The sequence below is a fragment of the Neolamprologus brichardi genome, chromosome 18 (assembly GCF_056152115.1).
Source record: "Neolamprologus brichardi isolate AB-2024 chromosome 18, ASM5615211v1, whole genome shotgun sequence".
In the NCBI taxonomy this organism is placed as follows: domain Eukaryota; kingdom Metazoa; phylum Chordata; class Actinopteri; order Cichliformes; family Cichlidae; genus Neolamprologus; species Neolamprologus brichardi.
In genome coordinates this window covers 14,922,518-14,944,526 of record NC_142121.1, presented here as the reverse complement: position 1 = coordinate 14,944,526, position 22,009 = coordinate 14,922,518, and the positions used below count along the sequence as shown (strand labels likewise).

The following is a 22,009-nucleotide window of genomic DNA, read 5'->3' as shown; positions in this document are numbered from 1 at the left end:
TGCTGTATTTGAATGTCATTGTTTTATATTTCTAGTTCATTGCGGATCTTTAACACAAACTGAGACAGGTTTCCTTATATTATATAAAATAAGTAGTTGCCTAATTGTTTCTTGTCATGCCTGCAGAAAATTGATATCCATCCCAGGTGTCATAGGTCAAAAGTTAATATTAATTAAATACTAAATCTTATATAGTGCGTTTCTACTCAACTTGAGCACTCAAAGCACTTTATGCAACATGTCTAATTCACCCATTCACACATTCATACAAGCACTTTTTTGTATTTCTAAGTGCTTTCTATCTAACAGTCATACTCTGAACTCTGGGTGGTTGCATTGGATGAATGCTTAAAATACTTCATGTGATTCTTCATTTTAGGTAGCCTTGAGTCACCCCGGCTTTCACATCCATGTGCAACGTGACTCATTTCTTTGGGTTTCTAACTACTTTGTTTGCCTATACATGTCAACAATTGGACATTTTAAATATTTAAAGAAGAGATTGTAACTAATAGGTATAAGATGAACATTTCAAAGAGATTAGCTTTAAAAGTGAGCTGCTGCTACCGTTTTCCAGCTCATCCATCTAAACTGTCACGTGGTCGAGCAAACCGATAGAATCTATCGTATCACTGTTTGGATTCGCGGATCACCCGCAGTGGAAAATCTCACAGTATATATCCAAAGCTGACCACATGCAGGCACACGGTGTGTGGTCAGCACTTTACATTCAGTGAACCTACGTAAAGACTATGCTTAATATTTCCACTAATTAAGTAGAGCTACTTTTTTTTTTTGATTAATTAACAAAACAGAAAAAAAGTGTCACTTGAACCTTTGTCAAAGGGATGGTGGCGTCCTAATTAATGGTCATTCTAGCCCCAGCTTTGAGTTACACAGGAGCTGCCTGTCAAACAGGTAACCCTGTTGGAGGAATGTCACCTGCCTCAGTCTCAGAAGTCTAGACAGCTGCACATACTTGTAGATTTATCAGCACAACACAGGAGGACTTGATTTGCTATTTGTTCTCATTTTTGGGGAATGCCTTTTAGTTATTTTTATAGCTATAGACATATATATTGTGACTTGAAGACCTTTCCATAGGATGGCCACTTCAAATGGAAAAGGTGAAAAATTTTCCAAATTTGAGACGCTGAAACTTTTGGAGAAATGCAGGAAAGAAAGGGACGATGCCATGCACAAAGAAAGCGTTCTCAGAGAGAAGCTCAGGCAGTATGAGTCAAGGATGCGTTCAACAGAGGCTATGAAACAGAAACTGAAGACTCTGGCTCTGGACAACAGGGAGCTGAGGAAACAGGTGAAGGCTCTTCGTACTGAAATTGGACTTGAGTGCAGCCCTAAGTTCAATGGAAAGACCACCAAGGACATAATCAATGACTTGCATGAAAAAGAACGTGAGTGCAACTCCCTGGTGGAAAAGGCTGGAAAACTGAGTCTGACCATTGATGGCTTGACCTCAGAGTTGGCAAACACAGTCACCTCTAAAACACTTTTAGAGGATCAAGTACAGTCATTACAGCAAAATCTCAAGGATATGACAAATAACCAGCGTCGTCTGCTTAAGTTGTGGGAAGACAAGAAGTCCCATAGGGAACAGCTTGCCCTCCCTGCAATAATACAGAAACCTGGACTGAAGCCACCCGCCCATAAAGCAGTTCAAACCGACATGTCCATCAGTTCCACCCAAAAGCTTCCAGCCAATGCTTTTGAGATAAAGCCATTTTCACGGGACAGTGACAAAAATACTGTTTTGGATAAACACAGTTTCCCATCTTACGGAAACGGCTATAGTCACGGAAAGAAAGCTTTCGTGCATGATGAAGCTAAAGGAATACAGAACTGACTTCAGTGACAGCTACTGACTCTCTGCACTTGAGATGGCAACTAATTACTGGACTAATGATACATAATGACTGAGAGTAAAATGAGACACAATTTTAAAGCTGATTTATGTTCTTGTGTAATTCCATCTTGTGACAATGTTGTTTTAATAGCATTTGCATAATTTAAACGTAACCTGATTTTTAGGATCGGTGAAAGTCGACCTTTCAGGAAAACATTTGTAAGCTGAGCTTCATGTAATGATGAAATTTAACGTAGTGTACGTGTGCCAGTCAGTGAGAATTTATATGTACAATCTTTAGTTCAAGACCCAGCGTTAAATCCATATACTGAATGAATATGAAACGCTGGCAGCAGGCAGGAAGATGGACAGCTTTTAATCGGGGTCCTTCAGAGGTCCTTTGAATGCATGTGGCGCGATATGGGAAACTGAGGCGTAAATAGTTTTGATTGTCGTTTTCTTCTCAAAGAGAGGCATACATTTATCTAAACAACATGTTTTCTGCAGAGCAGAGTTGCTGGTTTATCCGCAAGGTGAGTGTTTTTCTTCTGACACCAGATGGCTATTTAGAAAGTGATTTTTCGTGTCTCCTAGCTTGCTAAACTTAGGTCTGTTTATGCTAGCTTCTTTGAATGCAGCTAATGAACATCTTCAGATTTTATTTATTTAAAATTAACTTTAAAAGTGTTTACAGAAAGTTGAGAAACCGAGGTGCGAATGGAGGCTATTCAAATAAAATAAAGAAACGCGAGCAAAGTAAAAGGGGAAAAGGTGTCTTTACAAATATGAAGTTAGTAACAACTATACAGATATGTAAATTTCACACGTTAAACCCGACAGTTAAATAGCAACTTGAGTATTGCGTGTTTTCTGGTAGCAAAAACACTAAGGAAGATTAACTTAGTGATTATTTGTATTATTTGACTGAAATATGAAAATATTTGATTCACGCATGTTGTAAACATTAACGATAGGCATCTGGGGGCTCACATTGAAAGTATATAGGCCTCCGTAGTTTCTACCAAACAATGACAGAAAAAGAATTGTTGATGTTGAATTGAAATGTTTTCACTTATTTTCAATTTATGTTACACTGAATGAAGTGAAGATGTCGTGCCAAAAATTGACTAATGATGTTTCTCTTTCTTTTTTCTTTTAAATTTATTTATTTATTGTAATGTCTGATGGGTTTTTTGGCAAATAGGCTGTACTCAATAGGATTTATGAAGTCGTTATATATATATATATATATATATATATATATATATATATATATGATAGAGAAATGACCTGTTTTTCATGTATCCTAATGACTCTGACTTATTGTACCTACAATGTGTTCTAGATTATAATCAATCCAGTTTTTTTTGCCACCTAAATATATTTATAGAGCTGTTATGTTACGTTTGTTGCATTTATCCGCCCCCTATTGGCCAGATATGCCTTTTTAGCTGGGGGAAATAAAGAATATATAAAGTGACTTTGCCTAAAAAAATGACTGCAGCTTCTATCTTGTGGTAGGAATATTGTTTCCTATTCAAACTGATTTGATGTCTTTCATGCAAGATATGTCTGACAGATTATTGGACAATAAGTCATCTACTACAGTTTAAAGCGCTTTGGGTGCCTTGTTTATAATGGAGCACTGTAACGAAAAATAATTTCCCCTAGGGATCAATAAAGTATTCTGATTCTGATTGAAAAGCGCTATATAAATGCAATCCATTATTAAATATGAGTAACCTTTTTTTAGAAGTTACCAGCAATCACTTTTACCACTAACGTAACAGTCATTCAAAACCACTTTTAAGTTCATACCTACCTTTTCCTATAAAACAAGCCTAAAGGGAAAAACAAACAAACAAAAACAAACCAGCTACCTATATTCAACAGAAGCCACTTCATTGCATTATTAGCAAGACAAAAACTAAATTTTGAACATAACACCTTTAACAAGGCCTTAACAGTTCCACATGGGTATTACTCTTTGTGAAAATTGAATTGCAATGCAATATTGGGAATGTTTGCATCTTGGTTTCAGAATTTTACACCCCAGAAGATATTGTTTTAAATTACATGCTCTCTGGAGATTTCCTTTACAACCTGCTTAGCACAGAACACGTTCTGTACATGAATGTGAAATTTAAGCAAGACAAAAAAAAAAAAAAGACCTTTTCACATGGATTCAAATTTCTTTTTTTATAACGTTGAATCAAGTGGTTATTCTTTCCCAATACTTGGTGATTAATAATAATAATAGTAATAATACATTTTATATGAGGCCGCCTTTCAGAAACCCAAGGTCACCTTACAAAAGAGAAAAATTAATAAAAGGAGCAATAGTCATAAAAATACATAAAATAAGTTAAAATTGCAAAACAGAACTTGACAACAGATAAAATCAGCACTAAAGTGAATAAGCCAGTTTGAACAGATGTGTTTTGAGCTGTGACTTAAATGCAGGAAGAGAGTCTATATTTCTTATGGTTGGAGGAAGAGAGTCCCAGAGCCAAGGAACAAAGCCACTGAAGGCTCTGTTCCCCATAAGACGGAACAGTAAGATGAATAGCAGATAAGGATCTGAGAGGGCGGGAAAGTGGTGATGTGAAGCGGGTCACACAAATAGGAAGGAGCAGATTTATGGATACACTTGTATGTGAGAAGTAAGATTTTAAAGTTTATCCTGGCTTCTATGGCCAACCAGTGAAGCTGCTGAAGAACTGGGGTAATATGAGCTCTTGACGGAGTACGAGTTATGACCCGAGCTGCAGAATTTTGAAGAAGTTGGAGTTGATGAAGGGACCTTTTAGGGAGACCAAATAAGAGGGAATTGCAGTAATCAATATGAGACGTAATAATACTATGGACAAGGATGGACTATATAATGTCTATAATGTAATAATGACTGCTCTGTTCAGGTAATTTGTTGGAGAGCTGCAGCCAGTATTGCTTGGGCTGTACTGTTGTTGCCACCCAGCACAGCAATTTTTGTGTTCCTCAGCAAGTTCAGTGTTCTCCACCCCATCCAGACCATATCAGGTGAGTCACCACACTGCATTTTAAGATTACTCAGAGCTGTGTATGAAGCTTACCTTACACTTTTTTTTTTAAATTCCAGAATGCTTCTCCATGCTAACAAGTGCAACTGCCATCTTCTCTTTCATCCTGCTGTGTGGAGTGATCATCATGGTTGGTTTCTTGAACTTTGAGTATTACACAGGTGAGTCACAGAGCGCTGCAAAACTTCCCTAAAGATTTTCTTAACTACTAAAATGTTATGTGGATAGATCATATGTAAATTTTCATTAGTGAAGCTGGAATTAATGTCACCAGTTCAGTGTTATGGTAGAGCTTATAATAAATAAAATGCTATCATTAGTTTAACAGAATTAAATAATTTGATTGTGGACTAATGTTGTCTGTTAAATAGGGAATAGTTTGTTGAATGACACCACAACATGAAAAACACACATTCCTTCTCCCTTGGATAAAAAGATGAGTGTTATGTTTTTCTTTAAATTATATAATAAAACAAAATGAAAGTAAAATGAGTTAAGTTTTACTTTCTTTTCAGGACAACTAAAATACCTGATCGTTTAGTACCGGTTTAACACATCCATGGGGCCAGCTATTACTTTAATAAGCTTTACTCAGGTTTTAAATGATAATATAATATAATGGGTACTCCACTAAAAAATTGTCTGTTATGTAACTTCTTTGTTGTTACTATTTTTTCTTTCAGTCATTCCAACTATTGCATGCTCGAAAATCGCACTCTTTGGTCAGCTTCTCCACCCTCGACAGCTTGTCAACTCCCTGGTCCACTGCATCATGGGAATGATCGTGGCTTGGTGTTCTGCTGTTACCATTGGATTTAGATACGAAACTCTTGGCCACCCATGTGCACAGACCGATGGGTAAGTGACTACCACACTAAGCTTTGGATTGTGAGCTTTAAACGTTTCTTCCACAGTTTAACTGCCTTCATTTATTTGCAACCCTGACAGTTATCATCAGATGTGTCTGAATGAATATCATCTCATCCTTCTGCTGGGTGGAGCTTTTGTTGGATTCTCTCACAGTCTGCTGGGTGTGATCCACAACATGAACTATGTCTCCTTCCATACTGTTCAGGTAAACGGTGGACTTTAAAATGTTCTTGGTTTATCTGTGATTCTGCCTCACATGTGACAGTGAATCAGAATTAGTATCCTGACTGCGAATAGCTCCAACATATTTGTCTGAGACAAAACAAGTAAATGAGGTGGCTGTAGCTCAGAGCTGGTCACCTACTGATCGTAAGGTTGGAGGTTCGATCCCTGGCTCCTCCAGTCTGCATGCCAAGTATCCTTGGGCAAGATACTAACCCCAAGTTGCTCTCCGATGCATCCCTCGGAATATGAATGTGGTTAGATAGCACTCAGTTTAGGGTCAGTGCTTGTGAGAATGGGTGTGACTGGGTGAATGTGGCATGTTGTATAGAGCGCTTTGAGTACTCCTGGAGAGTAGAAAAGCGCTATATAAGAATCAGTCCATTTACCTTTAAATCCCCCCCCCAAAATAAATAAATAAATAAATAAAAAAGTTGCAGCTGTCTAGTGTGAGTTAATATTTGTTGTTCATGTTCACATATTATTTCCCCAGCAATACAAATACCTTCGCTTCAAGGGATCTCTTCCTTTGGTGGTTAGGTGCAGTGCCACTCAGGCACTTTACTCTGTCAGGAACTTCATTGTTGTTTATTACTTTTTGGGTAAGTAACTTCCTTAATTAATTAAAATGCCATTAATGAAACTTCACCATTGCGCTCTCTATCTCTCTCTCTATCTATATATCTAGCTCTATATATATCTATATACAGTGGCTTGCAAAAGTATTCGGCCCCCTTGAACTTTTCCACATTTTGTCACATTACAGCCACAAACATGAATCAATTTTATTGGAATTCCACGTGAAAGACCAATACAAAGTGGTGTACACGTGAGAAGTGGAACAAAAATCATACATGATTCCAAACATTTTTTACAAATAAATAACTGAAAAATGGGATGTGCATAATTATTCAGCCCCCCTGTGTCAATACTTTGGACAGCGTTTGAACAGCAGTGTTCAAACGCTGTCCATCTAATCTGACTGAGCTGGAGCTGTTTTGCAAAGAAGAATGGGCAAGGATTTCAGTCTCTAGATGTGCAAAGCTGGTAGAAACATACCCTAAAAGACTGGCAGCTGTAATTGCAGCAAAAAGTGGTTCTACAAAGTATTGACTCCAGGGGCTGAATAATTACACACACCCCACTATAGATAGTCTGGATTTTGGCTTTCTCTGCACAACATACTGGAAGTGTTCATTATTTAAATTTAATATTAACAGGGTACATTCCAAGAACATGGATCTGTAAAACACTGAATCTTCACTTGGGCAGGTTAGTGTTATTGAAAATACTTAGCAATGCTTTTTGCCTGATCAGCAGCTGGCCTCGTGCAAAACACTGCATTATCATAGTTACGTGTGATCTACCCTTCCAGCTCTGCCCACCCTCTTGACAGCATAGCTGGATTGCTGGACCTCTCCCTCCTCTACCACCTCTGGATCAGTGCCACCTTTCTCCTCTTCACTTGGTACATCATGCTGCTGCTCTTTAGGATTTTTCTCACTGAGGTATGTATCAGTTAAAGGCAAAATTTAGATCTCTAAACATTTTCAAACCAATTGTGCTGTTCAGTATATTAACTATCATTAACAAGTCATTGAGGGAAGGTTGTTTCTTCCTGTTTTAATACTGTGATAATTACATTTCCTAAATAAAAAATCCTATCTTGAATCCAGTTCCTCTAGGAACTATTGATTGACCTATTTCAAAATTGCCATTTATTTACAAACTGTTTTTTTTTTTTTTTTTTTTTAAGTTGTCAATTTAGGTGTGTGTGTGTGCGTCATGTTATATATCCTTCATTCATACACAGGTTCTGCTGACCATTTCAAAATGATTTTGGTCAGTGGAAAACAGTACATAGTAACCACAATAACATCCATAATCAAGTCTACACAACTTCTATTTATATTTTTTAATAACTTGGAAACACTAGGGGGCAGCAGTGTCAAGGCAATGGGTTTCTAAGGACTGAAAAGCATCTCTAATGAAAGATAATAAATAAATAATAAAATGAAATTAAACATAATACATTTCTTCTGTAGGGGTACAGTTTTCCTGTGCAGTCATCTTTTACTGAGGATGCAGACCATTGCCTTCCTAAAGTACTGACTGAAAAGCAGCCAATGCTATTAAAAGTAGGTACAAAGCACATTTATATTCTTGCAAGCATATCCATTTTAGGTTAAACCCCACTGATCACCAAATTCTGGTGCTCTCTTTTCCCAAATTTCAGTTCCTAGCTTTGCAGGACTTGGCTCTGTTGTCTCAGCATTCTCCATTACGACGCTGTGAAGTCTTCAGTCTGAGTCAACCAGGTCTGATCATAGTTTCTTTGCACAAAAGAAGTTTTTATTATTTCTATAGCTGTATAGCCCATTCTTCTGATTGTGACATCAGGCATATAATATGTAGATTTTGGTAGTCAACTGTCAAGCTCCTTCTGACCTCACGTCCAACAGATTAGTTAAATCAATCACAAACATCAAACATGCAAGGCAGGAGCCATAGTTCTTTTGTAAGAATAAATCTTGACGCATGTCAGATATTCAGATTGTGCTTTTATCTAGCTCAGAATGTATTCCTTATTTATTTATTCCCAGGTGGACATCCTCATAACTGGAATGCTATTAGTAAAGAGTGCCTCTCTCTGCTGGCTGATCTTACCCAGAGACTTGTAGCCTATCATGACACTGTAGCAACCAATGGCAGGGCCAAATCACTGTCAAGTGGGAGTGAAAGGAAGACTTCTTCTGAAACATCAGGTACATTAGTATCACAGAAGTGGCTATCCATGTCAGCCAACTGTATAACAGTCTATTAAAATAGTGTGAGTGTGTTTATGGCATGTATGTATATTTTAATTTTTTTGTAATCCTAACCTCAGGTACAGACGATTTCATGAGTCCAAGGCCTACCGCTTTTATGAAAACTCCAGCTTCAGTCTTCGCTCGGTCCATTGCTGGAGGCCAGCAGAGCCCTCTAACAGCCCCGTTCACCCCTGATCTGGACAGCCCTTTTATGTCTCCTGCACTGCGGCGTCTTGCTGCTCCTGTGGAGCAAGGCTCACCTTGGTACGGCACAGTGCAGAGCCCCCACATCATGAGGCGAGTGCCCAAACTCTGGTCCACATCCACAGGTGAGTAGGGAATAATGGGAGCCGTCAGGTCATTCAGATCGTACAACTACAATAAAATGCAATGTTAGACAAAAGAGAGAATGTGTTGACTGGTACAGTTCCCTTTCTTTTCTTTTTTTTTAATGATGGCATTTTTGGGGGCAATGAAGTGATACTTTTTTACGTTGGGTGGTCTGATAGGTTTATCCATTTTTGGGTACATTATAAGCTATAAGCTTCTGTTGATACAGATTCCCAGGTTAATGGCAGTCCCCCGCCATCACCAGCTTCAGTTCCCAGTGACAAGCAGGAACCCTCCAAACCAAGTTTTCTGGCTCAGTTCCTCCAGAACAGAAGAGAACAGGTACTAAAACCTTGTCTCAAAGCCAAATGATAATGTGTTTTTGGTCCTGCACTGTGCTTCTGACGTAAGGCTTTTCACACTTATTAATTCAGGAATAATATAACAGGAGTCAAGTGCTGTGGTCTACTTCATCCAGCTTTTCTAGTTTTCCAAAAACCTACAGTCAGGGGTGGACAGATGTGAAAATTAACAGGGATATCACAAATTCAGATGTAAGGTTCTGGGAAATGTGTCAAATCGGGAGCCTGTTTATGGTTATTGTTAGAAGTGTGCTTTTACTTTAAGTCAGGGTCTCGACCCAGAGTTAAGTGTGAAAAGCTAGTATTTGTGTTAGTCTCTGTCTTTTTTTTCTTTTTTTAAACTTTATCACCAAAACACTTCTACATTTAATTGTCTCATTTAGGTTAAAAATTTCTTGGCAAAGCGAGTGCTGATAGTGTATTTGTTTAACAAGGTAAGAACGTGTGGCATGTGCATGCTGTCTCCCTTAAACTTCTCCACACTGGGGGGCTCTGGCATGCTCTTATCTGGCTTGGTAGATTTGTCTTTTTTTTTTTTTTTTAAACAAATCTAGCGTTCTCGTGTAGTAGCCATTACTAATTTATCTCCTGGTTCTGGACCTAATGGTGGAGGCATTACTAATGCATCTCTTTTCTATCCATCTTGCTCTTACAGTGAGCATACTAATTACCTTTAGAGCTTGAATTAAGGGGTCATGTGACAATCAGTTGTAGTGCTTGGAGTATATGCTTAGAGATTTCCTTTTTCTGATCACACAGTGAGATTATCAGAGAAAAATCTCACGACTTGCATTTCCCTGCTTCCTCTGTATAGAAACTAATGTGGTTAGTCTACTTTCTAAGGTTTATGTGTATTTCTTTTAACCACACTTGCATGCTGTAGTGCTGTAGTGTAGTAACACTAAGTGTGCCCCACTAACAACTTCCTAATTTAGCATTCTGAGTCTGCATCTGTTAATTTAAAGGGAAAAAAAATCCTGCTAGCTAACATTGTGTGTTGCAGCTCCCAGAAGCCTCGAGTCAGGCTCTCTTTGCTGACAGTCAGGCCCACATCTGGGCTTTGGAAGGTAGGAAGAAACTGTGAATACTTGCATCTGATTTGAATTCAATTTCCATCCCACATATTCATTTATTTTCTTTGATTTCCCTCCATTACAGGGCTGTCTTACCTTGTTCAAGCCTCATTCTCTGAAGATCAGTTTGGGGTTGTGCAGACTACATTACCCAGCATCCTCAGCTGCATGCTGGTCTTACAAGAGGTAAATTACAGTATATTATTTTACCTATACTGGATATACTTGCTGGAGATTTTCTTGTGCTCCCTTAAAGTAGAAACAGAACAACAGTAGAAACAATTGTCCTAATGGCTTTTCCATTAGGATAAGGAGACCATTTTTAATAGGGCCCAGTTCACTATAACGCAGGTTGATTAAGCACAATGACCATTTTAAGTAGTACATGTACAGGACAGTTGTCCTTCTCGTCTGCAGGCTGTCGATCGACACTTCAAGCTGCCCCATGCCTCCAGTAAGCCTGTCAGGTCGACCAGCAGCATGGGAGACTCGACATACAAAACGCTGCGCTTTGCTCTCAGGGCCACACTAAAGACTGCCATCTACAGGATAACAACCACATTTGGTGATCACTTAAAGTAAGGCTGCTTACAATTTAAAATCTGAGTAGTATTTTGTGTGATGAAGAAAGAAAACTGCATGCTGAGTATTATAACCCTTGGTGTTTTTGTTTGATCCTCAGTGCTGTTCAGCTGTCTGCAGAGCATCGGAAAAGATTGCAGCAGTTTCTGGAGTACAAGGAGTAATGTATTTGACGCTGGCCGTGCCTTGAGATTCTTATCGGTGTGATTTTTGTGCATAAAGATGTCAACAAATGAAAGGCCATGATAGTGCCTCTTTTAATATTTATGTCTGCACTATACCGTGGGATTATATTTGATGGTTGAGATCACATCTCTCACATGCAGGAAGCCAAACAGACAGACTGAAACGGGTGGAAGGACTGTTATCTCTTGTGTTTAGGAGATTAATCTACCCTACAGTGTAAGAGGCTCAAAATAAATAAATAAATAAAATTTGTTTTCTCACAAGGAAACGTGAGAAATTCATATATGACGTTTGTTGATTGGGATGAGTTACAAAGGGCTCTGTGTGCATCATCATCTTTGGATTTCATATTTCAGCTGCTGTCCTCTTGAGTAATATTGTTGGTGTTGATAAGAGATGGCATGAGTGCTAACAAAGAAGCTGTCTTTGTTTTGTAATGAGCTTTTTTTTTTTTTTGGCTTCACGGGTGTCTGAAATGGATTCTGAACATGCATTTTCATAGATCCGGTTTTGAGTCTAATCACCTGCCTAGAAGAACTGATCAGCTGTCTGCATCAGCTCAGCAAAATACATTTTCAAATTAGACACCAGCTTTTGTACATGTTACCTGTTTGTATGATTTTTTTTTTTTTTTTTCTTTCCATGATAAATGAGGTTATCATGTGAGAGGAACAGGTTTGGTGCAGCAGGTTTTAAGCCTGGATAAATGTTGTCACTGCCAGAATTTAAGTTTCTGCTCAAAAAACTGTTTGAATAAAAACACGTGAAGATCCTTTCTCTGGTTTGGAGAAATGTGTGCTTGTCACAGGCGTAAGACGGAGGAGGTAATTGAAAGGAAAGACCATGCCAAAGTTGTCAAATATATGATGAACAAAAAGCGTAGGAGTGGAGACTTCAATCAATGCTTTCTGCTCAGGGCTACTTCCCTCAGTACTGAACCCTCACACCAGAATCCCAAATTATACATTAGACAGCAGAGGGCTTTGATTGTTGTGCAAACTGGCTACATATGGAAGAAAAATGCAATTCCATTAATTAAACTGGAGGATTTGTGAGTTCTCTTTGTAGGAGAAACCTATAAACAATAACTGAGCTTTTTTAGAATCCAGCCTAAACAGCATGAAACCTGAGACTGCAGCAGCTAAATGGAGTTCAGCAATTTTATTGTAATTGTAATAACAGATTACAATTACAGATGGAAATCAGCAGTCTCGCAAGCAACTGTATATACACTCACCTACCACTGCCTCAGTTTTTCATGGCATAGATTAAAGGGGTCGCTGGAAACATTCCTTATTTGCTGCAAATCTCCAGCTAAATGACAGGCACTGACCACCCCCCCAAAATTTGCTAGCTTTCCCCCCTGGCAACACTGTCTATGTTGGTACTAATTTCAATAAACTGGAGTACAAAAGAGGGGAAGACACGCTACAATCAATCAATGAAAACAGGTTTTTATGGATTAAAAAAATTATATTTGGTTTTCATATGTATGTATTTTCAGTGATTTCAACTTTAATAACAGGAAATTAAGTAGGCATAGAACTATTTTCTTTCTCTCTTTTTTTGCTATATGTTTTAAGTATATTTGACAACAGCATAAGAAAACTGAAAATTCTGTTATTGCTGTGCTACCCCAATATTTTTAGTGGCCACCCCTATGAAAAAGTTCTGGAGGCAGCCCTGGTCTGTAGCTGGGAATCTCATCAATGTAGAAAAAATCATGAAGAAAAGAGGATATCTTAAGATTCTGAAAGATCTTTGAGTCAGCAAATATGGTCTAGGTCCTCACTTTGTCTTCCTACAACAAAAAAAACACAACTAGTATGTTTGGAAAAGTTGTGTTTAAAAGAAATTCTCTGTTTAACATAACTTTTTCAAAGGCAGGCGTATAATTCTGTCCTCATCTGTGCATCTTATTTTTTGCCAACTGTTTAAGATTCATTATAAGTTACATTTTTTCATATTTTAGCAACATTAATGGCAATTTAAAAATCAATCTGTTAATAAACAGCATGATATTCATGATTGTACTACAATCATGTTTTATGCCCTTCTAAAATCTATGCAGCCATGGACCAATTTACCTGAATATGAGAGTCAAAGTCAAAAAGAGATATTTTAGATTGTCTGTGTTATTTTCATATTTGACCGAGCATCAATGAAGTGCATGAGTACATCATTAGAAATTAGTAAACCTTAGCAATGAACATTTAAATGAGACAGTTTAAAAAGAGCAATAGTGGTTGAAACATTCAAAACCTAAACAGGTCTGTGTGTGTCTTTGCTGGGTTCACAAAGCTGGTGTACAGCCCCACTGTTTTTTAATCACCCTCCTTTACAACCACCAGTTTGCTACCACAAGACACAAAAGAAAGGTCTCTGCAAATCCAATGACAACATTTTAAACACACACAATAGGGCAAGCAAGTATTTTAACAAATGCAAAAGAATGAGACCATAAAATGACAACATCAAGAGCACTGTTTTTGTTTATTGCACGAATCGTACTTATTTCCAACTGAACTGGTAGAACGCAATATTAGGCAGTGGTGGGAAAAAAACTGTTCATCAAAAGCTGTAATATGTATACAAGATACCCAAATTAGCCAGTGGGAACATCTGGATAGAACTGTCTCAAATCATGGATTGATATCTAGAAAGGAAACACTGCTTTTTGTTTCTCTGGGAAGAAAAAAAGTCAATACTTGAAATGATAGCAGTTCTGTTTATAACAGAGATGTCATAAGAAGAGGAAAAAAAAACAGAAAATGGTCATGTCAAGACATGTTTTTCTCTGGATTTTAAAAGTATTTTGTCCTCATATAGAATATAAACCTCTGGATCATTACCAATCAAATGTTCTGACATTTTTTTCTGAAGTCAAACAGCATTTGCTAAAGTCGTTTTTTTCTTTTTTCTTTCTTTTTTTTACAGTTTTAATATATATTTATATATATACATATAAATTCAACTAACTACAGTTCTCATAGAAAATGAGAAAAGCTGGACTTTTATCGCTCTCACACAACAAATGACTGGCAAGCATATTGACTCTGCTCCTCCCCCCATCCTCATCTTTGAGCTGCTGTCAACACAGCACAGAGACAGGAGTGATGTGCTGGCTGCTAACACCCGACCTGGCTCAGGTGGAATTCATTTTTAAACCTTTTCTTTTGTTGTTGTTCTTGCCATAAGCTAGATGATACATTGGTCAGGCTTATTAAATATACTAAATGTGAAGCTAACACCATCAGGTACTTAGCATAGTTTATACAAAGGGGATGCAACCCAGGGATGTGGCTAGGCTGGGTCTGTCCAGAGATAACCAAACCAACAAATAAGCACTAAGTTATAACACTGTATGTCAATTCTTTAAGCCAAATCTCAAAGCCTAGAAAACTTCCTTTCTGGTTACTCTCCACCATCCTCAGTGACAATTAAGATTGTCATACAGCTTAAACAAACAACATAAAATGTGATAAGTGGAGAGATTCAAATGTGCTGCTATGTGGACTGAACCAGGCTAGCCATTTCTCCCTTGTTCAAGATTCATGGCAAGAAAATGAAAGTTAATGTCCAAATTTCTTTAAGGAACCACATAAACATCTGCAGCCCTTTATCACTCCCATCTCTATTGGCTCTTAGGCAGTGTTTCAACTGCAATTAATCCAGGTCGTTTCTGGCTCTTTAAAATGACAAATTCCCCAACAGAGCCCCAAATCAGTCCGTAATCCTACACATATGCTGAACACCTTCTACCTCTCAATTTCTGTGATCACTGAGAGGCGAACTAAATAGAGACTGAGGGAGGAAGAGGAAGAAAGAGGTGAGGAAAGGCTGGTCAAAACAAAGGAAACCACCTCTTCTCAAGTCATGAAACACTTAAGTGCAAAACACCCCCGTCTCAGAAAAAAAAAAAAAACAAACATAAAAAAAAACCTAAACTGGATTTTCCTATCACACACTCAGTGCACATTTTGTCTGTGTCTCAAACTAAAGCATCCCTGATTCAAAGTGCACTCAGTAGTGATGGGGGCAGATGATGGAAGGAGGAGAGGAGGGAGTGGCTGAGGGCAGCATGTAGGATAATGCAGCACGTGGAGAGTTAGTACTTCTCTGGGAGCAAACAAGTGATAGATGCAATCAGCTGTTTGAGCTAACAGCCTAAGAATCAGTATGATACTGGGAGCGGGGGCCGCTGGGCTCTCCCTCAAAGTTCAAATTTTAAAGGAAGTCACATTTAGGGGATGGCTTGAGTGTATAAACCCCTCCTCAACACAGAAAGGTCAAAAGCAAGAGGTGTGTTACTAAGAGAAATGGGATTGTGTGCTGGTGATGTATAGCTTACTACAGGTTGCCTAAAGCTGGAGGTACATGTTGCCATATACACACAGTACATCATTCTGGGCCTAGACAGAGCATTTAATTGATGTATAATGGCTCCAAGGACCTCCAAATGGTTCATATGGGTGTAAAAGCAGTTACTAACCTCACCTCTTTGAAAAATTCTCAAAAAAACAAAACTAGAAAAGGATTCTGGAAGTGTGTCTGTAGTTGCCATATGCACACTCGTAAGTGCTGAGAAACCTGGCGCTAAGCATCTCTGTCACTATCACTCTGCTTCAACAGTATGTTTAAGTAAATGTGTGTTTATCTGTGTTTGTGTGTTAAAAAAGTCTGTGGCTCGTCAGTGTTTGAATGTGCCAGTGTGTCAATAGTGCTTGCCTATGTGCATCAATTCAAGGGCAATAAAGTGTGTTTATGTATGTGTGTGTGTTTATGTATGTGTGTGGCTCATGATGACATGCACTGGACGTGATCTGGACCTCCGTCCTCTTCATCTGAGGAATCTGGAGAACTCCAAGAATCATCTGTGTCTGCATCTGCACCCTCACGGCGGGCCTGGATTTGAGTCAGAGAAAAGTGACAATGAGCAAGTTAAATGAGTCACATGCAAACATCCCATCTATTCTTTTCAGAAAACTGAAACATTTTCAACATATTGGATTGGTACTTTTTCAGATTTTCGTCCAACATAAATTATTTTTGCAGAGACATTACATAGATGTATTAGAAAATTGCTTCCCTAAAGACACTTTTCATAACTTTTTTCAAAAATATTAACTCTTCCCTGTCAATCCCTGTCCAACTCCCACCCCCAAAAAAGAAAGTAATTTTGGACTTGTTGAGATCTCACCCTTGCAGGTCTTCTGTTTCTCATGTGTCTCATCAGGAACCACAACAGCTGGGTGTCGTACTGATCGCCGTGGCGCACACTGTCCTCGTCACGCTCCCGTTTGTTTTTCTTCATTACCTTTTCAAACAAAACAAAACGAGTGTGAATATGGAGGACAGAGAGTGTGTAATATTAGCTAACATGTCCATGTCCTTAATACAAAGAGAGTATATGTTATAAAGTAAGATTTAATACAATTATATTACCACTGAAATTAATTTAAGACCAAGAGTAGCTGTTTTGTTACTGGTTGTTTAGCCAACATTCATCTACCCATTACAGTAGGTTAAATCCTTCATTACCATTTGTGAACCAAGTAAATGTCATTTGCTGATCTCTTTCTAAAGAATTGGTGTAACGCCTCTTCCAGACCAAACAAAAACAAAAAAACCCAGCAGCCTAACAATGCAGTCAGATTTCCCGGAAGGAAGGTCTAAAGGTACTGTATGATGAAAATTTTCAATTATCACAGTGACTAATAAATAAATAAATAAAACAGTTATAACATATCTGTTTCATTCTGGGTGTGAGGCTTCCATGTTTCAACATTGGTCCTCTAATGCTAAACAATGGGTACTTTTTACCCACAGAGTGGACAAAGTGGAGTTACACAACACACAAGCGGTCGGCTTCTCACATAAATAGCAACTGTACAGATGAAATTAGGTCTGTACACATTAGGTTTTAAAGTCAAACAGGCAAATGTGTTGGGGCACACTTACTTCCGTTTTCACTTTCAGTAGTTTAGATAAAATCTTAAACTGGATTCATTAAAAATCTGTGTGAGTATCTGAAATATCACAATTACACCATTGTAAAACATTCATTTGTCTGAATTCACACAATAAAACAGGACACAATACCTCTTTGAGACCCTTGAGTCCTGTGGGGGTTTCAGCTGTGGGGGCCCACAGTTTGATGTCATGATCCAGCCCACTGGTAGCCATACCTGGCAGATGTGGATGTGGCTCCAAACAGTTCACCTGTGGTTTTCAAAGGTGAAATGTACAGCAGATAACACATTGATGTTCTAATTTATATATAAAAATGAAAACTTAAAAGTATAAATACATAAGTCTGATGCTGCAAATTGCTACTAAAAACAAGTTATTGGAGTGAACCCTTCAACATCTAAAGGGTCTTACAAAGTTGTCTCATTCAAAAAAAATCTGTGGTACTTTCCCACTCTGACTCACCACTCCTCCTCGGTCTCCCTCCATAAACTGGACAATACGAGCAGAGTATTTGTCCCATAGATAGATGTGCCCACAGTCGCTGCCACTGACCACAAACTCACTGCATGGCCCATAGAAATTCACCCCCTTCACTGTGAGCAAGAGGTAATGAAAAGAGAGGATGGTATTATATCAATGCCAGAAACTCAAAATGACCTGCTGACAGCTTTATTTTGTAGAGTTGTCTATACCTTATACAGCTTATTTAAAATAATTTTAAAAAGTAGTACCTGTGGCATTATTGCGGTGACCCTTATATCTCCTGAGATAGTCTGCCCCATCACTGTGGTCGGAGTCAAACAAGTAGATGTCTTCATCATTGTAACTAGCCAGGAGCTCTGGACATACAGAAAATGTCAAACAGCCATTTGCTTAATTTCCTTTAATGCAATAAAGGCAGAAGCTAGTCATGACTTTCATAACTTTTGACTATACACACATCATTGATATATGCCAAGCCAAAAGTTGATAAATTGGTGTAATTGGCACTTTATCTGACCTTATTGGTTTTCTACAAAAGATATGCATTTCAGAAGAAGAAAAATCCTAGAATTTTAGTCAGTGAGCTAACTCCTAGTTCTATTTCAATGTCACTGAGATTGCACAGTGGTTGCATCACATCACACAAGAAGGGAAGAGGTTTGAACTTTAAAAAAAAAAGGAAAGAAAAAAAAAGACTAGATCGAGGAATTATCAAGGGTCTGTGTCCTTATTTTTAAGAAATATTTCTAAAAATGTTCATAATAGAATAAGAAAAGAATGAGAAAACTTATTTTACCTGTGCCATCGTGACTGTACACAAGGCAGGTTATGTTGGTTTTAGACTCACTGGATACCAGATGTGAGGGACAAAACTTTTTCAGTACACCATTGTTATCATTTTCATTAATCTTCCTCTGGTCATAGATCCTAAAGAAAGTGAAAGCAAAATACTGTGAGAAGAGAAAAAGAGTCAAAGAATAACATTTAAGTGACAAAATTGTATCATACCACAATGATAATGGATTCTTTAGAGTGGGGAAAAAAGCATTTTTACTATTCCCTGGTTCATACCTCACATACTGATCTCTCCCGCCAACAGCAAAGTGGTGTGTCTTTGCTGGGTTCACAAAGATGGTGTACAGCCCCACTTTTTTATCACCCTCCTTTACAACCACCAGTTTACTACCACAAAGATACAAGGAGACACAAAAGAACACCAGTATTACCACCGATCAACCTAAAAATGTTTTATCTGTTTATGTGTTTTGCTCACATGGTGCGCAAGACAGTTTTGTCAATCCACAGCAAGTCTCACTCTACACTCACTGTGACAAAACTAGCTGAATGTGAAACTTAATAGCACTTAGCTGAGAGCCATTGCACAGAATTCAGTTATGTGAATACATAATGATAATAAAAAATCTTGACTCTTACTTGGCAGGGCGGTCTAGACGCAAGTCAATACCAAATACAACAGCATCCTCTCCAGCTGACAGAAAGGAGCAAGGTGAATCTGGCTCAAGGGCCAGCTAAAAAATACAAAACAAAAAATTGATATGATACCAATTCAGCTGTCTCTAAGAGTCTTAAACACCACTGGACAAAGATTTCCTCTCACAGACCTTGTGTGCAGCGCCTTTATGCTGTGCGACCCGTTTCGTGTTCTTGCAGCGCTGTGTGGCAGAAAGCTCAGCCACTCTGATCTGACCATCACGAGCACACATGGCCAAGGTGGAGTCCCCACTGTGAGGCAGGAACTTTGCCTAAATTAAAGCCAGGGGTAGCCCAATCATGCATTTTACAACCACAATTTAACTTGATTAAATTATGCTTATGAATTAGTCACTTCAATCTGTCTTGTAAGTTTTTTTTTTTTTTAATAATGGATTATTATAAAATAATACAAAACAATAAATAAATCATCAAATAGAAATTTACTGCTTGTCTCTAACTTAGTCTTGTTTCCACATTCTACTTCTTTATCACTGTTTCTGTGGTATAATGATTATCGCTTCTTATAAGAAAAAGTCCCAGAAAGCTAGTTATTTTGTCTCAACAGATGAAACAATCAAATAAGAGAAGAAGAGAATATTAAACAACTACTCAATAATTTAAACATTATCTTATTAACTCTTGAAGGAAACTGAAGTTTTTATAACATTAAAAAAAACCCCACAGATTTTTCCTTCTGCTGTATAGAATACTCTAACACATTACTATTACTAACATTTAATTGGAAAAATAACTAAAGGACTAACTAATAATGAACCTCTACTGTAGTCCTATTTTTGTGTTTTACCTGAAAGACATTGCTCTTGTGTCCACTGTCAAACTCCAGTTCAGCACGACGGATGGCCCAGTCCCAGATCACCACACGCAGGTCATCGCTGCCTGATGCCAGGCGTGTGCCTGATGGATTGAAGTGCAATGTGTTGACACAACCTGTATGCCTCTCTAATCGGCCTTGGAGCTCCAGCCTTTGCACGAGGCCACGAGCCCCACACACGCGCCTCACAAACTGGTGTGAGTCCCTGCCGATCTCTCTGGAGCGCAGCGAGGGTACCGCCCGCCACACAGGACCACGCATGTCACGGAGCTCTGCCCCAAGCCATGCCTCCATAGCTTCATCATCATCGTCGTCGTCGTCATCATCTTTCTGTTCTTCTTCATCATCATCGTCGTCATCATCATCATCTGAACTTGAGGAGTGGTTAGTGCCGCCGCCAGGTCTGTTTCTCTTTCTAGCTGCCCTTTTCCCACCATCTTTTTCTTTGGCCTTCTCTCGCCTTCCTCCCTCGCTCTCCCTTTCACCATCCTCAGTTAAAGAGTAGAGGCCGCTGCCGTCCATGCTGTCTGTATCTTCATCCTCTTCTCCCTCCCTGGTTGTGCCCGTCTCTCCTTCTACATCTGGCATAGATTTGTCTCCAGATGCTTCAGCTGTTTCTTTGGGAGCTATGGAAATAGAAAAGCCCAATATAAGGTTAAAGCAACACTGTCACATAGGGAGATTCATAAAATACATAAAAAAAGACAAATATGTAGATGGTTAGTCATATATAGTAGGAAAAACTCATTATGAAATTTTTCCACCATACTAAAACTATAAGAGTTACCATCTTGAGAGGAAGACTGTGTTTGCCCCTCTTTGCTTCCAGAGGCATCCCCCTCTTTGTGTTGGTCTTTTCCAGGCTCCTTTTCTTCAGAGCCACCTATTGAAGCCAAACATTTTCTCTGATGAACTCTGATGACTGCTGCGGAGTATGACACCATGCACTGCTGTCATTAGTATATAAACTGACTTGTTTTACCGTTAAGCACCGTGGATTTGCCGTCAGCCTCAGCCATTGTATCTGTGAAGTCCTGCGTCGACCCGAGGTACAACCTCGTGTTGGACACAAAAACAAAATTAATGGTGCACTGACAACTACTCAAAATCAGACTGGACAGTTTGTGTGCTATAAACGAGGCGACGCCACGGCTTTCATTTGATAAGCTCTTGCCAAATAGCGACTTGACACTATTTGCAATAGGGTACAAGTTACCTGTTAGCCCCGTAGCTTCCAAACTATCAGTCTGGCTAATTTTACAAGCTATACACCGCTGCATGTAAATATATAAACAAACTAAGACGTTTGTTAGCCGAATCACGGGCCTGTTTTGCTTTGTGATATTTAACTATGTATTGTCCTGTATAAAAGAACTGCTTGACTGCCTGACAGTTATTACCATAAGCTAATGCTACCTAGCAAACTCGAGGCTAACAAATGTCGAAACTAAAACACAGTTTTCTAAGTTGTGGTGCACAACTAACCAGCTACTGGTCAAAATGCAAACAAGCGGCTAGCATTGCTTATACTCGCTAACTAGCACAGCTAGCGTTACCTGTAGTCGAAGGCCCGACGAGGCGTACTTCTTAGTTTAGTCTTAATCTTTATTGCAGATTTATTTGCTCCACCTCGCTACTCAGCAAATGAGCTAAGTGCCTTGACTAGGAACTCTATGACGAAAAACACACGACATGAGGAATGCGTGCATAAAGCTTTTTTGAAAAGTCAGACTATATTGCGAGCTAGCTGCGTTCACATAGGATTGCCTGCTCTGTTTATGTTTTGACGGTTCAGCTTTTTCTTTTTTTCTTTTTTTTCTAGTTACATTTCCGGTTTCGTGCTCGCATGTTTTTTTCTACCGGAAGTTT

The 22,009-nt window shown here is 38.6% G+C and overlaps 3 protein-coding genes across 4 annotated transcripts; 2 read left to right on the top strand and 1 right to left on the bottom strand.

Annotated features, from left to right (window-relative positions):
• Positions 1 to 1,105: 1,105 nt before the first annotated feature.
• zgc:113691 (uncharacterized) lies at positions 1,106 to 1,911 on the top strand. Its single transcript, XM_006792418.3, has one exon. It carries the CDS (start codon positions 1,106 to 1,108, stop codon positions 1,862 to 1,864), a length of 759 nt encoding a protein of 252 aa, XP_006792481.2. The 3' UTR covers positions 1,865 to 1,911.
• Positions 1,912 to 2,268: 357 nt separating this feature from the next.
• On the top strand, positions 2,269 to 12,126 carry ndc1 (NDC1 transmembrane nucleoporin). Of its 2 annotated transcripts, XM_087831659.1 has the most exons (18): positions 2,269 to 2,397; positions 4,783 to 4,903; positions 4,983 to 5,084; positions 5,607 to 5,781; positions 5,872 to 5,998; positions 6,509 to 6,617; positions 7,236 to 7,287; positions 7,391 to 7,523; positions 8,061 to 8,153; positions 8,252 to 8,333; positions 8,619 to 8,780; positions 8,903 to 9,154; positions 9,385 to 9,497; positions 9,901 to 9,951; positions 10,521 to 10,584; positions 10,676 to 10,776; positions 11,008 to 11,168; positions 11,273 to 12,126. In XM_087831659.1, exons 1-18 carry the CDS (start codon positions 2,359 to 2,361, stop codon positions 11,334 to 11,336), a joined length of 2,001 nt encoding a protein of 666 aa, XP_087687785.1. In that variant the 5' UTR covers positions 2,269 to 2,358; the 3' UTR covers positions 11,337 to 12,126. The 2 variants fall into 2 exon arrangements, with proteins under 2 accessions (XP_087687785.1, XP_087687786.1); XM_087831660.1 differs by lacking the exon at positions 9,901 to 9,951.
• A 1,706-nt stretch (positions 12,127 to 13,832) lies between these two features.
• On the bottom strand, positions 13,833 to 21,942 carry dcaf8 (DDB1 and CUL4 associated factor 8). Its single transcript, XM_006792263.3, has 13 exons — positions 21,697 to 21,942; positions 21,123 to 21,196; positions 20,928 to 21,023; positions 20,114 to 20,766; positions 19,437 to 19,577; positions 19,249 to 19,343; positions 18,886 to 18,996; positions 18,611 to 18,741; positions 18,063 to 18,170; positions 17,794 to 17,924; positions 17,461 to 17,580; positions 16,559 to 16,675; positions 13,833 to 16,263 (listed from the first exon to the last, which is right to left on the bottom strand). Exons 2-13 carry the CDS (start codon positions 21,157 to 21,159, stop codon positions 16,156 to 16,158), a joined length of 1,848 nt encoding a protein of 615 aa, XP_006792326.1. The 5' UTR covers positions 21,160 to 21,196; positions 21,697 to 21,942; the 3' UTR covers positions 13,833 to 16,155.
• Positions 21,943 to 22,009: the final 67 nt, after the last annotated feature.

Excerpts from the sequence above, each read along its gene's own strand:
- zgc:113691 (XM_006792418.3), top strand. The coding sequence starts at position 1,106 with ATGGCCACTTCAAATGGAAAAGGTGAAAAATTTTCCAAATTTGAGACG.
- ndc1 (XM_087831659.1), top strand. The coding sequence starts at position 2,359 with ATGTTTTCTGCAGAGCAGAGTTGCTGGTTTATCCGCAAG. Across the intron at positions 7,524-8,060 it reads TTAGGATTTTTCTCACTGAG|GGGTACAGTTTTCCTGTGCA; the intron begins GTATGTATCAGT and ends TTTCTTCTGTAG. Across the intron at positions 8,154-8,251 it reads AGCAGCCAATGCTATTAAAA|TTCCTAGCTTTGCAGGACTT; the intron begins GTAGGTACAAAG and ends CCCAAATTTCAG.
- dcaf8 (XM_006792263.3), bottom strand. The coding sequence starts at position 21,159 with ATGGCTGAGGCTGACGGCAAATCCACGGTGCTTAACG. Across the intron at positions 17,925-18,062 it reads TCACCGCAATAATGCCACAG|TGAAGGGGGTGAATTTCTAT; the intron begins GTACTACTTTTT and ends TCTTGCTCACAG. Across the intron at positions 16,264-16,558 it reads GAAACAGAAGACCTGCAAGG|GCCCGCCGTGAGGGTGCAGA; the intron begins GTGAGATCTCAA and ends ACTCAAATCCAG.